This window comes from Eublepharis macularius, chromosome 11, assembly GCF_028583425.1.
Source record: "Eublepharis macularius isolate TG4126 chromosome 11, MPM_Emac_v1.0, whole genome shotgun sequence".
Classification (NCBI taxonomy): Eukaryota; Metazoa; Chordata; class Lepidosauria; order Squamata; family Eublepharidae; genus Eublepharis; species Eublepharis macularius.
In genome coordinates, this window is record NC_072800.1 from 41,836,291 (window position 1) to 41,854,725 (window position 18,435).

Below are 18,435 nucleotides of genomic sequence, written 5' to 3' on the forward strand. Positions count from 1 at the left end.
CCAGCCCAGCCAGCCTTCCCAGAAGGATACTATGCTAACGTTATCAGAAGCTGCCAAGAGGCCCAGAACCATGAAGGTACGCATAGGAAGTTGTCAGCCGCATGTGTGGGGCTGTGTCTTTCTGAAGAATGTGTTATTCTTGTCATTTTCCCACAGCAAATAGGTCATGTCAACCAATTATCAGCCATGCCAAAAATCAGTCCCAAACCCAGGTCTGAATCTGAATTGAAACAGCTAACTAAAAGTAACCCCTACAGCTTAACATCAAGCCAACAACAGAGAATTTGGCTAACTACTACCAAAGGCTAAAAAGGGCAGACTTCATCTCATATGTAATGATAACAATGGAGTCAGGCAAACATCTCTCTGGAGGGAAATCCGTAACTAAGGCACAGCCACATAAAAGAATCTGTCTAGTTGTTCCTTTACCACTTCTGATGTCTTTAAATACTTAAGACCCTTTCAAAGTGGGGAGAATGAATGTGTGCAGGAAGGGAGGGGGATTCCATCCCTCCCCTCAACCTGTGTAAGTTGGTTGGTCTATATGCAGAAAGCCTGTATACAAGTAAGCATCTTTAGTTTCTCATGCAAATTTATCAAATTGTAAGGACCTGAGTTCAGTGTCTCCTGTCTTAATGCTAAAATGTCTGTAATCACAGACGATGGACTGCTGTTTCACAGACCAAGGGAAGGGATAAAGAGAGCTGCAGAGTCTATTACTTTGGCTGGTGACATCCACATGTGCATATAAGAGCCAGGAGAAAGAAACTGAAAAGGAGATGGGAGGGCAGAAATACAGAAGGCAGGGAGTTGGGAAAATGTACGCACATTGAAATGCCTTAGCTGTGGAAAGTCAAAGGGTATCCAGTAAACTGGGGGGAAATTCACAGAAGATTTGCTCAAAAATACAGAGGAAACCAACCATCTAGATTAAAAGTTTTAAGAAAGAAACATCATTGACAGATGTCCTTCTTAGTCTATCTAGTATTCACACACGGGAGTATTTCCCAAAGGGGAAAAAGCGCATCCATATCCTAGTATGAGGGTGAGTCTAGAAATGTTGAAAAAGAATGTAGAGGATGTGGAAAGGCTTTTCTCAAATACATCTAAAACACATAAAAGGTCTCTGGGGCAGTCCCTGACATGCCCAGTGCAAGTTCCTCAGCTAATAGGTGGGAAAGACCTCTAACTGAAGGAAAGTTGCAACAAAACAAAGAAGTAAATCAACATCAGAACAGTGGACCAGCTGGGCCATTGATCCCAAGTCAATGTAAGGCATATACTGATAACAAGCAGCCGTGGAATGCTACATCAAAGCTGAACATTATTTTATAGCATCCTGCAGGTTAAAGTGCCTCAAACACAGCACAAACTCTTATTAGTCAGGGTTTTAGACCTGAGCAATAACCCTTCAGCGGCTGGCTGAATTAGTTTCTATCTAGTTCCACACACAATCTACATAGTAAATCTCATTTTATATCTACTACATGGAGCAGTCAGCAGGCAAAAGCTGTTTTAAGTTGGCCTCTGTGTGGCTTACTAATAATATGGCCTTCAGTGAACCTCATTCTTCACAAGTGGTAAGCAAACTCACATATTCCTCTTTCTCCACACATTTCTTTTCAAGACTATTCAGCATCAATGCAGTGTGCCAAACAGTGCTGAGCTTTGAGCAGTGATGACTAGTGTTTAAATCCTTGCTCAGGCAGGCAGCTCATAGAGCAGAATTGGAGAAGTTGTACTCAAGTAAATGAAGTAAATTTTAAGAAATGCAGTACATAAACATTTAATTTTTAAAATGGGATTTATACCATCTAATTTCTTAGAGGTGGAGCAGAAGACAAATGTAATTTCCTTTGCTTGCAGTTTAGGAACTTTCGCAGGTTGTCAATAGAAATTTGTAGCGTAAAACTACTGTATCTATCATCCATCCGTTCATTAGAACAAATCTAAAAGATACCCAAAAAAGAGGCTTTAAATCATGATACAACTTGGCACACTTTTTTTGCCTGTTTCTAAATTACAAGAAAGAAACATGTCCATAAGCTATGAAGAGGTACAAGTGTGCAAATATTCAGTATATTAAGGTAGAGAGATGTGAAAGGAAACTTCCTTTGAGAAACTTCAAAAAGGAGTATCCTTTAAACATGCTTAGATATGTTAAATGAGGGAGCTTTCAAGGATGAAGCCTGAATTGATACTCCATTTTGATATGTTAAAAAGTAGATAATTACAGGGTGAGGTTTGTCACATTTTCATAAAGGTTCAAATGCTTTAAGTCAACATGATGCAACTTCTATTTTGAGACTTTAAGGATGCCTTCCTAAGGAGCTGCCACTTTAAACTGCATGATTATGCCGACAAACAAAGGGGAATTAAAGAACAGAGCACAGATCTGACACTCACAGTGAAGCTAATGAAGCTGTATTGATATTAGCTCATCAAGGTTTAGCACATATATGTTTCCCAAAGGGCACAATATAGCAATTATATTTGAATAAGGCCTACAAAAACAAATGTCTATGTTAAAGAAAGAATAATATGAGATAAACTACATGGATTTCTAACATTAGAAAGTTATGACTGGTGGACAAGCATTTATCGGTTCACTGATATACAGAGAAGCTTATACCAGGAACCAAGGAGCCGTCTTCACACTCACTGTGCCTTTGGCAAGAAAAAACAAGTGGCTGTGTAAAAAAATATATGAATGCCAGAGCAGGAGGTATGACCTGAAAGGGGGTAAACAGAATATAGAAATGGGTACGTGAAGACCAGGGGCCATGAGAACTGCTGGCCAAAATGTTAACTAAAAATCAGTTGTCAGTTTGTAAAAATCTAACACATACTTAGCAGTTTCAAACTAGCCCATGGGCAAAACAAAACTCAACAAGCATATAGCTTGCAGTTTAGGAACTATAGCACGCGTGCTCTCTCTCTCTCTCTCTCTCTCACACACACACACACAGCCTATTTTTAAACAAGCTCACATTTATTCTCTTGCACGTGCATATAAATAAACACATCCAGCAGTTAAGTGTTCCACCAAAGTATTGACTGCTGCTAGTAAAAACGCACTGAACAGGGGGGAAATCTCTGTTGTTGTCCTGCAGGTATTAAACGGTAAAAAGAGGAGGAGGAGGAGCCCAGCACTCTATATTCATCCTTACTCTAAAGTAGAGCTACCTGCCAAAAGATATCAATTTAAACTGAGCACACTCCTTTCTCACTCACCCACCCAAAACTCAGTTCAAGAGGGTCATTAGATATCATGCATATCAACTGAATGCCTGCTCTTAAAACCGAATAACAGAATCCACATAACAGTTGTGCTTTTAAACTGACATTCTTTTAACCCAACAGACCCAACCCTTCCTGTTCAATACTGAAGGATGAATCAATGATCAAAGATGGAGGGGAAAAGATTAAGCTAATGGACACCTCATTATACTGGGAACTATCCGATATAAAAGTAATATAAATGTCAAAACACATTATCCTATTACAGCTGTGCAGTAATACTTTGATAACCCTGGCGCACAAACCTTCAGAAAGTAACTAAACTGCACATTGCAAGATGTTACAGTAAAGACTGAGTAAAGCCCTCCCATTATTTGCTTTGAAAAGATAAGTACAGCAGGTGTCACAAAAATGAGCAAGGCTTTAATTAGCTAAAAGGTACTTAGAAATTCAAAGGCTAAACTTAACTTTGTTGTCATTATGCAACATTTTAATGAACTGAACCTTTTCCTGAATTTTTTAAATACATGCACACACAAAACAAAGTCTTCCAGGCACAAGATACGAGAGAAGGAGAAAATGCCCAAACGGTACATTACCTGCATGTCCACGGAGCAGCTGCTGGCTGGGTGTACTACAGAGACTAACAGGCAAGGCAGGGCTTACCATGTAATAGGGAGGTATGCTATTCTTCCAATGCCCTGTGCTAGAAGCGGGGAGTTGCATGTGCAGCGTGCACAGTCCCCACTGGTGCCACAATCAGAAATGTATCTGGGTAGGGGAGGTCTGATACCTGTGGGCTGTAGAGATCCAATACATTGCACTACAGAACCCATGTCCTGAAATAAGCACTGGACAAAGGGAGACTTAAGGGACTGATTGTAAACTCCTGACCTTACTAGCATTATTTTTCATATTGTCTTAATTAAACAAGAGCTCTAAAACTTTATTGTCAAGAAGAAGAAAAAAACAAGGACAAAGCCTGAGGCTTCTGTTGTGAAATAGCACGTCCACTGGTGGCGACGACCATCAGCCTACAGCGGCAAACGTGCTCTTTCCAGCAGCACAGGAGTATTCCTGTAAGCCTAAAAATGGGGACTGGGATTGAGCTATCTAAGACAGCTGCCAAATCAATTCATGTTGATGGGACTGGCATTTATTTTGCTTCTCTACTCAAATAAGACACACAAGAGGACGGGAACTGCCAGGTAGGAGCCACAGCTTCTTGCAGCAACTGCTGATGCATTGCTAGGGAAGCCTGTTTGGCTAGGGAGTTCCAGAGTTTTGCACATAAATCTCTGTTGCAGCAGTCGTGCCCCCCACAGTCCGCCTATTCTGGACACCAAACCCACCCTGGTCCTGTCCACAAGGGCGCCCTTCCAATTTGCCCAGGGAGGTCCTGCTTCCTCTCTGCTCCTTCGCAGCTGCACCCAGCCTCTTCTGAATGTATGTGGGTTTTAAAGATTATTTTTAAACTGTGAATGCATAATGCAAAGCAACAAGAAGATGAAATGTTCGAGCAGCTGGGATCAAAATATACAATTTCCTAGGAAGCAGAGATTAGAGATCTGTACAAGTCCAACTTTGAATAAAGCCATTTCACTGGAAATCTAACAATAGCAAAATGGAGTGGGGGGGGGAGCTGACATTCCCCTCTGCACAGTATGTCAGTTGGTAAAAGGAACTATTTTTGTATTTTTGTGGTTTGAATGTTCTATCCTTTAAAAGTCTGTGACATAAACAGCGTTACTGCTGGGAACAAAGAGAGGTTAAAATATGAATGTTCTCATAATTAAATATATATGTGGGATAAATAAACATGATGGCTTATTTATACCCAGATCGCAGGGAAAATAATTTATGTTCATGCATACGCACATATATATTGTTCATTAGATGGATCAGAAACCTCTGATTAAATGACCTCTTGTGGTACACTATAATATTGACATAATTACTTTTATGACCACATCCATTTTAGCATCCTTTCAAACTGATCTTCTATGGCTAAGCACTACTTTAATTAAAACATATTGCCATTTTCCCTCTGTTTATAAGGCATTTTTCAGGGCCACTTGAAATATGATTAATTTTCTATACAATAGCTCTCCCATTTAAGAGGTTAGCATACAAACCATGTTCTTTGAAAAGAATGCAGGAATCACTGCATGTGATAATCTATAAGTAGTTTGTGCAAACAGTCCTATATGGAGCAGCAAACGGAGCAGCAAATACAAGATGTTCTTAGACCAGCCAGACTTCAAATTTTTCTGGTGTGAAACTCAAATGGGGACCTCAAGCACACCCCTGTCAATCAAACACTAATCTTGTACTAAAAGTGGTTTGTAAAAATCAAAACTAAAAACAGAATTTGAAAAACCCTTAATGTAAAATGTTTTCTAATGCTATCACAGCAGTGTCTTTCTAGTATACATTCCTTCCTTTAGCATGGCGAGGAGTGATGATGTCATCACGCAGTCTGGAGGTGCGTGCGCGCACACGGGAGAGTGGCTGCAGGCGCCAGAAACCCTGTCACCAGCGGTGATCACAGTTGCTTGTATTCTACTTTACCTCCACCCACAAAATCTTGGCTGAGAACTGGGCAGGTGCAATGTGCCCTTTACCTGCTCTTGAAGGTCAGCAGCAACTGCTGCATGGGCGATCAGGCATCTGATACAAATCTCTCTCAGCTCTCCACTTCACTACCAGATAGTTCTTTTGTGGCGTCCTACTGAATGGTGCCCAAGCTGCATCTCTGACTTAGTGGACCAAGAGATGCAATTTTGCAGAGCTCTTTCCAGAACAGGCAAACAACCATTGCAGATCTAGCCCAGCGGTCTCTCCTAACTTTGGGAAGGCAGCTGCGATTACTATTCATAGTCTAGAGAACAGCAGTACTGTTCTGTTATGGACCACAAAGAGCTTCCTAGAACTATCTCAGTTACCTTTTCCCACCTTAAGGAAGGGAGTGACTCAGTGCCGCTCTCTCCAGCAAGGTAAAACAAGGGAGAGGACTAGTGGTTTGCAGAGTGATCTGGGAAAAGAGGACAGTTACACATAAGGTGACACAGCGGGCCATGTGTGAGACTGAGATTACACAAACAATATAATTTTGCACATTCAATAACCCGTATAAATTAAATGGCAAAATTCTGCAGTTTTCATTCAAACTACTAGCCTTGCTCTGATAAAGTTGCACACAACCATGATAAAACTGCTTCTCTTCTGTCAAAACTGTCAACAAGTATTTTTTTCCTTCTCTGTGGGGCAAACAACAGCTAGGAGGTAGGCAATTTTGACTTGGAAAACAGTACACAAGGGAAGGCTCAAACACCCACTGCCAAACAGATGGGCAGCTCCCAGTTGCTGCATTCTGAGTTCTTAAAAATTGGATGATCAATCACAGACCTCCCACTTAATATACAGTTTGGGGACTTATAGGACGGGTTGCAAATATCGACATTAAAAGGCTTTAAAAATAATAATCTGTTCTTATTTGAAAGATCCTATATTGTGAATTTTAAAACTATGACAAGTGAAATTCCACAGACTTTATGCACGGTTGGCATTGATAAAAATCTCTGCCGTTTTCCATGTGCTAGCTTCTGCCAACTAATATGTACTTATAAAAGACCAGATCCATGACAGACTGTTTTTTCACCCACAAAACAGACTCCCCCCTCATCATTTCCAAGCTTTCTGCTACTCACATAAAACACATTATGTATGTTTTATGTACAGTATAATTCTATTTATCCCAATGGCCCAGGAAACATCCCAAACTTTTAGATAAGCAAAGCTAGGTAAACAAGAGTACTGTTTGCATATGATTATACAGACATAAGGCTATCCAGATAATGGTTTCTACTGTATCTAATACTCTGCACACATGACGTAAGGTTAAAATACATACACAGCAGTGCAAACATTATTAGAAAAAGAGTTGTCAATGGACCACAAAGATGAAAGTTAAATAATAAAATTAAGTGGTATATGGAAATTTCAACCCTCAGTTCTTTACCATAACAATACACTTCTACAATAGCTCCCAAAAACTGACATTTTCATATTTGGCAGGCAAGCCTGCACAGCACTCAGTTCATTAGGGAATTACTGAGCAAGGGTATACCAAACAAAAATCACTACAGAATCAAGCTAGCTACTGCTATGCAATCAAAGAGACCCCTGCCATTTGCATGCCCTCATTTTTAAAAAGGGAACCAACTGTTCTAAAAACTATGGGCTTCACAGTATCTATATAGCACAGGGTCTCAGCCCCCCTCCTTTAATTGGGGATGCTGGGACCTTTCACGTGCAAAGCATGTGTTCTACTGCCAAGCAATGACCTCCCCCGTGGAAGGGCACCCCCCAAGGAATTTTGGTGCAGCTCACAGAAGTCTGCTAGAATCCAATGAAAATCTCATCTTTCGCTTACATCCTGTAGAGCTCAGGGGATAATGCAAAAAATGCTAAAGGGGAGCGGTACATAAAAGACTGGTTACATTCTTTTAATTTTTCACTCAATGCAATTTCAAAGTTGATATATTTAAGAACCTGCAAAAATACTTCTAAATGAGGGGTGGGGGGGGGTAAGCACTTGAGGAACACAAGGTAGATGCAGCCCACCAAGGCTCCCCTACTTCTCACCTCGACTCCAAATCAGGCAGCTATATCACCGGGTGATTCCCCATACCTTCCTGGCTCACGCGTTTGAATTGAGCAGAACAGCCCACAATCCATTGCTAACCATTCTGAAATAAAACTACTACAAAGTAATGGGAGGGCAACGATTCATGTTTCTGACACTATTAATTGCATGCTCCACAAATATGTCAATTACTTGCATTCTCCAGTGTGTTTCAAAGCATGATGGACTAGACTTTACTGCTATGTATTGTCTGTTGCTGTAAGTATGAGCCTACTGGATAGTTTATATGTTGTTAGTATGTCAGTCTCATAATTGCTTGTGCTCTGTTTTAGCATTTCTTCAATTCTATATTAGATTCTTGCTAGTTTTAAAGTATTGCAAACTTACATTGTTTATTAAAATGTTTTTGAAAATTGACTGTACTGGATCATTGTGTAATCCGCCTTGACTCTCAGTGAGAAAGGCAGACTATAAATAAATAAGATAAAAATAATCTGTGCTGAACTAAAAGCTTAGTTATTTTTGCCTCATTAGCCAAGGGCCTTGCTAGGCATAGTTGGAAATCACCAAGATCTATCTAGTTCCAAGACAGACTGCTCACAACTGCTAAGGTCTCACATTACTTCACACGTTATTCTCAAGAGGAAATAGGTTTTCCCCCTTGGAACACATGCCAGGGCAAAATGAGACATAAACCATTAGGGGTTTTTTATGACTGTAAGTGATTTTAGCAGCACCAATAAGCCTATGAAGACTCTTCCCAAATCTGCTGTGGAAATCACAAATAGTAAACTTATAAGAACTGAAATGATCTAACCCATGTAGCAAATTGGGTGCTATAAATAAACTTGAAAACACAGAATTCATCCATTAATAGCAGGTTAAAAATGGGGATTTTAATGATCAACGGTGATGGCACTGTAAGAATTCTACTTACAAACCTTCATGCAGGGAATATAATTGATAGTTTTTTGAGTTTTTTTTTTAAGGAAAACAGTTTTAAATCTATTTGAGGGAAGCATACTAAACTATCATCTTTTAATCATCTTTCATTTTGCTATGCATTTATAAAGTTTACTAACTGGTAAAAACCAGCTGATTAAAGGATCAAACAACTTAGATTTAAAATCTCTCAGTCAACTAAAACTAACAAAATCGTCATATGAATCACACCTTTGAAACTGAATGTGCAGTATTTGTAGTTCCAGTTATGTAAGAATTTTCAATTAATACATGTTAATACAGTATTATCACGTCAGCACTGAACTGACAAAAACAGAAAGCATACACAAGCAAAATGAACTTTGCATTCACAAACGCGTCTTTCAATCCTGCAAACAAAGAAAGGAAAAACCAGAACTCATCTTGGTTTAACAGCTGCAGAGTATTCTTGCATTATGCAGGAGTTAGAAAACAGGGCCATTTACCACATTCACTCAAGCAATAGCTGCTTAAGGAACACATGATGCCTAGCAATACAGAAACAGGTATTGTACTTTTATATACTGTTTTTTTAAAAAATGTATTTGCATATAGTTCCACCGATTTCCAGGGGAATATATATGCATAAGCTTTTAAAGAATTAGGGCCTCGGGACATGTATTAATTAAAATTTGAAAGTAGAGTTCAGATTGGGGGATGGGAATACACCCAGAATTCCTTGCTGCACAACTTAAGAGAGCAATTCCTCACTTCCATCCCTACAACTTACAACTGAAAAGATTCCATGTTTCCAAAGTGTAGTATTGTTATATATTGCTTTACAAGTGACACTAAGCATTCCCCAAAGTTTTTTTTTCAATGTGGAAAATTTAGTAGGCCTTTGATGAGGAAAGATAAAAGGCACAAGATATTTGACGAGAGAGACTAGCAACACTTATCTTAAAATACATACATGTTCAAAGACTGCATCCAATTATCACACTTAACCATGGTTAAGGAAAACCATGCATAAACCTGGTTTGCTGACAGCTTAAACACCTTGCTTATTCTCCCCTTCTTGCATGAAAAATTCAAATTAGAAGCTCATCTTGGTTATTTGTGATATATGCAGGGTTGTTTTTCAGCTTTTCCCAGAAAAAAAGCCCTGGATATATGAATGCAAGGTGTACAAGTTAACCGTAGTTTGGTTTAGAAATCCAGGTCTGGGAAGGGGGTACTAGCTTCATATTCCTGTATTCATACCTCACAGGTAACCAGAGTTAATTTTTAACTCTGCTTAAGAAGGGAGGGGGACAAGCAAGACACGTGCACAAGCCCAGCAATAAGCCAAGTTCATTTTTTTCTTAACTGTGATTAGGTGCAATGTTTGAATACAGCTGAAGGCTTTAAAATCCAAATGTTGCTCCTGTTTGTTTTCGCTTTTTAAAAAATCCTAAATCATAGTTTTTGAGCCTGCTCCTACAAACCTGAACACAGGTGCAATTTTTTGTGTTTAAGTTAGTGAGGCAAAACCTCAGCTAATAATTTTGAGGTACCAATTTCTCCAGGTCCAGGGATGCAGCCTTTTGAACTGAGGTTTTCATATAAGGTTTATGAAAGTCATTATTTTGTAAACAGTTAAATAAGCACATTTTTCAAAAACCATTTTGCCTACTTTGGATAAATATGTTCAAACATTTCATTTTGTATTAATAAGCACTTTAAAACAGATATTAGAATTCCAACAGGTCATTCCACTGATTAGCCAGTGTGAGCCTTCTTTAAACATTAACACCACCCTATGTTCCACTTATTTAATTCAAAGTCATAATATGCACTTAACCCTCTTGTTACAATTGCCACAGCCACAGTAAGTTCATAAACAGAAATGTAGCCTATTCTTCCCTGGCAACTCTTTCACAAGTATCAATTTAGGATCCTAAATGTGAAAAAGACTCAAAACCCCCACCACAACTGCAAGAAAAGTGGCATTTAAAAAAACGTAATATCTGAAATAAAAACAATGCTCCTATTAACAACGGTTGACTGAAAATTTTATACATTGAGAAACAGTTTTCTCTCTCACTTCCCTATCTGTAGTCTCGTAAAAACTTGGAGCAGAGTTGTTTCTTGCTGCTTAGAAGTCTTTTCCATACACATTTGTTGCAAGTTCAGTCTGCTGTGCTGTAACCGTTATGCATACAGGTCTCTGCAGTCAGGGCGATTTCAGTGCCCATTCCCAAAGTGCACCACCAGGTCAACAAAGAAAAGCAATTTCTGTCAACATCTGGAGCATTTCAAGCCAAGATTCCACCCCAGGCCATAAAATGAGACTGGGGAAACCTGATCCCCTCAAAAGGACTGCCGTGTGAATGCAGGGGGACACTGCAACCACCATTCAGATCCTTATCACATGTGAAGCAGAGGGAGGTTCTTGGGGGCAAGGAAGGTGATCACATTTTATGAACAAGGTGAAAAAGCAACCAAAAGCAGAGACGCTATTTCACCACCAAATTTTAAGAGCAGGCGCCAACGACTCCTGTAACATTAAATATATACACAAAATCTGAAAAACAAAGATTGACACTGGGTTGGTCCGAATAAAGCTATTGCATGGATTGTGTTGTTGGGTTTTTGCTTTGGACCAACAGCCAATAGGCACACACAGAAGAGTTTAATTGTTTCTGAAAATTCCCCCCAGTCATGCAATGTCATCACACAGACCTGCATTATACGTGTTCAAATATTACCTTTTTTGTTACAGATACCTAGACACACTTCTCCCCTCTGGTAAAGTCAGTAATTGGGACTGCTAACTAAGTCTGCTCACAGGGACTGTGGGACAATGCACTTCAACTGGATCCTTCGTATTGAATAGCTCCAACTAAGAAAAATTATCATTCAAACAAAAAATGACCGTTTCCCACATTAACCAAGTTCATAGGTCTTAAGAGACAGAAAAGGCATTCTTTGCATCCCTTGTGAAAGCAACTTAGGACAGGTTCGTTTCATAATGAACCTCCTCCTTACGTCAACACAAGCAACAATCCACGTTTCCCCAAGCAGAACCAAGACAAAAACACAGGCAGACGGTTCACTGACAGAGCTCAACCTTGGCCGGGAGGCAAAACAGATCAAACAGAAAGGGAAAGACCAGGACCATATGGGGCCACAGCACACTTTAAAGGGTCCGCTGCAGAAAGCTCTTAGGGGAGTTAAAAAAGGGAGTGGGGAAAAAATTAGACTTGCTGGCCCCTATCACTAATAATATTTGAAGCGCGCAAACTCTGCCCTGTAGCAACAGTGCTAGGGCAAAATGGCAGTTCATTCTGCCTTTCAAAGGACAGGCAATAGCAGTCGCCACAAAGGAACTTGTACCCTATCCCCAGAAATGCTGATTCCACAACATGAGAATCACCAGACGGTAACACTGGAATCTTTGCTACCAACATCACTGAAAACCAGGCTATACAAAAATCTAAAGACAGAGGAAAGCAATGGATGCCTCGTGCTTGCATCTGGCTGATTTAAGCTTTCCTACCCCTGAACAAGAGCAGGCTAGGAAGAAATGTTTTTGGTAGGCCAGGTGTAGCCAGTGGCCCATATGCTGCCATTTTTTTACAGGTCCCGTCTTTCACTAGGTCTCAGCTGAACAGCCTGACCTCCACTGACTACATTGGGTGATAGCAAAACACAGGCCATTTTTGCAAATGACATTTAAATCATCTTTTTAAATATTTGCTCCATCTGTCATTTTAAGGTAATATCTACACGGGCTGGAACATACACTTGATTAAACGGTTCTTTTTATTTATTACAAACATTGTTATCCTGCCTTTTGGCTATAAATTCTCTTCTCATTCTATTCTGCATGAAAATGTGCAAAATTGCACAAGGACTCAAAGGTGCTCTTCGTATGTGTGTGCATGAGAAAACACTTCCAGTACTACCTTGCAGCCTACCTCCAATAATACATCATTAACATGTGTTAATTAACGAAATTAAGACAAAGTGAAAAGAGACATGTTTTGAAATGTCTTTAAACATAAATATAAAAGTTCTGACACTGCAATTACTCTTATAATCTTTCCATCACAAACAGCAAGGCCTCTAGATCCATTCCCTTCTCTCCCTCACACCCCCACTGTCAGGGACACGAATCAAAGACAGAATACCTCTCTCAAGTTCAACAGTATTCACTGGGGAAAATAAGCTTTTAAAAAACCCACTTCTATTCACTCATACCCTCCAAAGTGCAAAATTCCTCTGATCACTGGGTTGTTTAAAGTGCTTGTAGCGTGAACCAATTTCCACCCCTCAAAAAGCTTAAGCAAAGCAAACATCTATGCATGTGTCTTGAAGTTTATGATTCCCCAGCGGACTGCACTAGTGAAATAAGAAACCACATCTACGGTCATTATATTCTGACAAGGTAATTTTCTAGCATAGCCCTAGAAGACACCAAGTTCATATACAAGCTGTTTAGAGAGAAAGAGAACTGTTGTAAGATTATTAGGATGACTTGGACATACACTTCGATCCAGATGGGGAAAAATCATTAAGAACAATGCAATGCTGGGATTTACACCCATGCAGTGAGTTAGCAACCACTATCAATTAAAGCTGTATGAACCCTCAATAACATGACAAAGCCATTTGTCAGGCATATTTCTGAGTCTCTTTTATCAAACGCTATCTACTAAAACCCTTTTAAACCTTAATACATCTGTATCAGTTGTTTCCTTTCTTTCATCCAGGCATCAGTCACCAATAATGCTGATGATCCTTTGCAACAGAGACTTTAGCCAACAGAACGGAAAAGGTCTTCAGCTGATCCTAATAAATAGAGACACCGTTCTCCTGTCCTCCTAGCTGCTCCCCATAAAAAAGGTGTTTTTTTAAAAAAAATGGAAATTGTAGCTCTGAATATGTGTATGCTGAATCTGTTTAAAAGTAAAAGAGTATAGGCAATATAGCCTGCGCTAAATGTTACCTGAGCACACTTCTATCCCATACTAAATGATATCCTAAAGAACAGCTTAGCAGATGCTTTCAAATATGCTTAAATCTTTTAATACCCATTTTATAAAATGCAACAGCACCTTCCAGGATGTGTTTTCACAAAGCTCAAATCCCACTCCTTCAACATGCAATATCGCTTCACAAACAAACACTAACCCAAATGAAAGAGTTCTTTTCCTTCCAAACTTGGAGGTAAGAGTGAATAGCTTCAAAACAAGTAAAAACATTATAGGAAAACACAGTTTCAATGCCCTTCATAACCAGCCAGTAACAAAACACACACATACACACACACAGGCAGTGTGATAACACACAATACAATCAAAGCCTAATGCAGTTCTTTTAAAAAGATAACAAATAAGCAAAACATCCATGTCAAGATACAGAGAATGATTTTATATCATTCAAGCATTCACAAAGTATCTGTGCAATCATTGCTTTGCTTCACTCACAACCACAAAAAGAACAGTTCAAAATAATGAAAAAACCCAAACACTCTCCATTTACTATGAAGCTGTAGCCCATGTTGACTCCTGCATCTTGCTGGTAGCAGTGAGCTAAAAGTGACCCAAGATGAGGCATCATTGTACTCAGCATTTCCCCACCTCCCACAATTTTTATTTATTTTATTCAATTTATATTCGGCTCTCCCCGCAGTGGGCTCAGCCACATACAAGCGGAGAAAAACACTCAATGCTAGGACATCATATTGCATACCTTCTTTAACTAAACATCATCAAGATACAGGAGATGTCTGGCAGTAGAAACCACATGTTTATGGCACATAGTTTAGCTCTGAGAACAGATACATCAAAACATACCTGCAGTTGGGAGGTGGATCTAAAGTGATGTCAGCCAATTCCTTTTGAATCCTACAGCAATAAATCAATAGTGAAAGTAAGGAATTTCATGAAATCTCATGCTGTATTATTTCCCTACGTAACATGCATAGAAAGTTTGTGGATTTGTATATTTCTCCTTTACTCTCAAGAGATGGCCAGGTGAACATTTTCTAAACTCACTGACATCTACAACAATCCTTTGATATTTATTATGCCCACTTAACACTCGGGGAATAGTGATACTCTTTGTCTCAGGATCAACAAATAAATCCAGTCCTTACACCTACATCTTCCAGGTCCATTCACAAGAATGTACTAGTTTCTTACAGAGGCTGCTAGGAGAAAAAAGAACATTCTGACCTATCATTTTAATTCCGTCATAGGAATGAAGGCAAAATAGTATGGACCAATCTTCGCTCACTAACCACAAAGGAAACCTGAGCATCAATGAAATCTGTAACAAATTTTCTATTGATTTTTATCACAAGCGGTAAATGGTTGGAGAAGTCATTGCAAGCCATTCCTTCTTATTGCTTTTCCTTCCTTAACAGGAGACGAGTCATTAGCAGCCAATATCAATTCAGAATCTCACACATACACCCCTGCCACTGCAGGATATTCTAATGAAAAGCTCTGCCCCTCTTCACTACTTCCGCATCATAGTAACATCAATGGGAACAAGGAGAGCTTGGGACCTGTCATTTAACTTGCTGAAAGCACTGATGAAAACGCCAGTCACACAAGAGATTTGTAATAAGATACACAAGCATGAGTCTAGTATAGGTTCTGCAAAGATTTGTAGTCATAATTTACATGAATGATTCCAGCAGAAATACTTTGTATGAAAGATTGAAAACAAATGTAGGACTCAAAATTTTTTGAGAGATGATGATATAACCAGTTCTAGTTCTGCCTTTGAACCTGTCCCCCCAATATTAATTCTATATGCACAGGAGATTTTAAAACCCCCCACAGTGTTTTCCCAGGAAAGATCAGCATTTCACATCTATCATTAGGTGACCTGAAAGCAGCTTAATTATTTCTCCCAGCATTCTTGCTTTCTGTATATTGCTGTCATCCATATTGCCATCATTCAAAATGAAAACAGATAAAGAAATGAAGTGATTTACCCAAGGCCATGTAGGAAGTCAATAGCAAAGCACGAATTAAGAAGAGATATTCTTGGTTCTAAGTTACAAGCTCTGAATTTCTCTGGCTATAAATATAGGTAATACAGACTGTAACAAGACTTGAAGAATGGAAGAATAATGGATACAAGAAATGGGGTACAAAGCTAATGTTGGAAAAGAGATGATTTTTACAGTGCACAAAAGGGCATGGTGAAGAAAGCCATAAGTACTTAGTTATTGTCAGGGAAGGTAGTTTCTGCTTAAAGATAATCTCACCTCTTGGCACTGGTGGAGAGGAGCTTGGAGTTTTTACTCATGCTGACTTTACTTTCCTTCTTCTTAGGTGTGTTTGTCTCTTTCTCGGTCTGTTGGTTGGAGGATGAAGATGAGGAAGAGCTGGTGCTAGCCCTCGAATCGTCATCCGACATAGCTACCCCCCACTACGCACCCCAAACCTGGAGAGGAGACACCACAGGGAATGGGAAAGGATACACACGTTTTTTTTAAATGAGGACAGGGAACCTAACTGCCAAAGGGGTTTTGGTTCTAGCTCTTTGGAGAGGGATTCTTCTCCCTGTGGGGACTTTGGAAGACTACAGAATAGCTTTGAAGAGAAGAAAGAAGCAGCCCCCATCCTGGTTTCAGTAACATTTAGTACCAGCTCCATCTCTGGAAATTGGGGGGAGGGGTGCAAATCACAAAAATTAATAAAGAGGAAACACGATTAAGGAGATGAAGTTAATTCCTCAGACGTCTTTCCCCAGCATTTATACACGAGACGATCACCCCTTTCCCAAATCGAGTCCCAAGAGTGTCCAAAACACATGGAGGAAAGGGGGCCTAAAGCAGAGGGCAGATCAGTGCCTAGAGAAGAGTAAGTACTGGTAGGAAAGGGGGGAAGAATCAGTGCCACAAGATTAGGGGAGGAAAGGATTTAGTACGTGGAGGGGGCAGTACTGTGGAAGGCTTACCAGACTTGGGGAGGGAGGGGTGTCTAAAGCGATTAGAGGGGAAACTGGGAACCACAGGAAGTGAAAATTTGGGAAGCGGGGGGGGGGACATAATACTTTTCAAAAGGCCCATAATCGGCGAGTGCTAATTCGGGGTGGGGGGTGGGGGACTGTCCAGAAAAGGCAAGAGGTAAAACAGAAGGAAAAAAGAATCGGGGTGGAGGGAGGGGGCAAGAGAGACCAGAAGCTGTCGGGAATCATTTGCGGACCTGGGGAGGCGAGGATTTCCCCCTCAGATTAAAGCTTTCCCTGGGGGTGGGATTTGAGAGCAGCCAGTCCCCGAGGGAGAGACCGGACCCCCTGCTTCCTCCCGCCCTACTTCTGAGCCCCCCGGTTTTGCTGCCACCCCCCATTCCTACCTCCCTCTACACCATCTTTTGCCTTCTCTCTCAGGCAGGACCCAGGAAGAAAAGAGCTTCACGGCCAGGCACCCTCCTGCCGCTGCTGTCCTCCCCCATTTTAGCGGGGGGGGGGGGTCTGACAGCCCGACAGGAGCCCCCATTTCCCTCCCTCTGCCTCTTCCCTCTCACCCCCACCCCGCGTCTCCTTTGCTAACCCGGGTCCCCCCCCCCATCTCTAGCTTTCCCGGGCAAGCCACAAAGCCCCCTCCTCCGCCTTTCCCCGTTTCCCCTCAGCGCCCTCCCGGGCCGCGGGGGAAAGGGGGGCGGCTGTGCCTCGCCGCGGAGATGGGGTGCCCCTTCCCCATACCTCTCCCTTTGTGTCTGGCTGCTCCTCCTCGGTGCGGCTGGGCCTGGCCACTCGTGTCTCTCTCGCTGGGAGAGAAGCGGAAGTGCTGCAACAGCAACTATTAAACAGGCAATGGCTTCCCTGCCTGCCGCTGCCGCCCCCCCCCCCCCGCCAAGCAAGGGAGGGAAGCCAGCCAGTGTCACACACAGATAGACACACGTACACACAGACACACTCACAAGGGGGAAACTTGTGCACCGTCCGAAGGGGAGCTTCCCTGAGGCATCTCAAACCTCACCCTCCTGAGGGTTTTTAGGTGGGTGATGAGGGAGAAAAGGGGAGACAAATGTGCCTGTGAGGGAGTCCTTGATGTGACTGAAGGGAGCGAGGCATATTCTGCATACTTTAGGACTTCGCTGTTTTCAGAAGATTCTTTATTTTTAAAAAAGACTCTGTCCCCCCCCCCCCCCATGAGGGGCGTGACTTTTTCTGGAGGGGGGATTTGAAAGAAGGCTTCTTTCCAAAGTGAGTTACTAACACAAAAGCTGGTTTGTGGCGTTTCAGATGACACCAAGAGATTCCCAAGCACTGGCTCTTTTCCTTCTCTCTCCACATCGGTCTAAGCCTTTTAAGAGCATAAAAGGTGGGAACTGAGGGACACGTGTCACTCCCTCGGGAGAACGGGTCCCCCCTTTTCACTCGGTGTCTTCCACGGGCAGCAACCACCTGTCCTGGCTCTGGAGACTCCAGCCACAGCAGGCTTTGGGATGGTGGTAGTCCTCAGGCAAAAGACCTGGCTGGCCTGGCAGGAGGACGGCCTTTCGCTTGGAGCCATGGACTTTCACTTGTCTGAGGTCTACAAATGGGCTAGGGGCTGTTTTTATATTCCTACTCCTTGGGCTTTAACTTTACACTGCTTCCTCTCAGCCCACCTC

General features: G+C 41.2%; 1 protein-coding gene across 1 annotated transcript in view; it reads right to left on the bottom strand.

Annotated features, from left to right (window-relative positions):
* UBE2E1 (ubiquitin conjugating enzyme E2 E1) overlaps nt 1–17,609 on the bottom strand; it is a 66,477-nt gene extending 48,868 nt beyond the window's left edge. The window contains exons 1-3 of the mRNA XM_054991419.1: nt 17,522–17,609; nt 16,080–16,258; nt 14,653–14,703 (exon numbers count right to left, since the gene is read on the bottom strand). Of these exons, the coding sequence (XP_054847394.1) occupies nt 14,653–14,703; nt 16,080–16,231 (203 nt within the window). The 5' untranslated portion in view covers nt 16,232–16,258; nt 17,522–17,609. The remainder of the gene's footprint in view (nt 1–14,652; nt 14,704–16,079; nt 16,259–17,521) is intronic.
* Nucleotides 17,610–18,435: the final 826 nt, after the last annotated feature.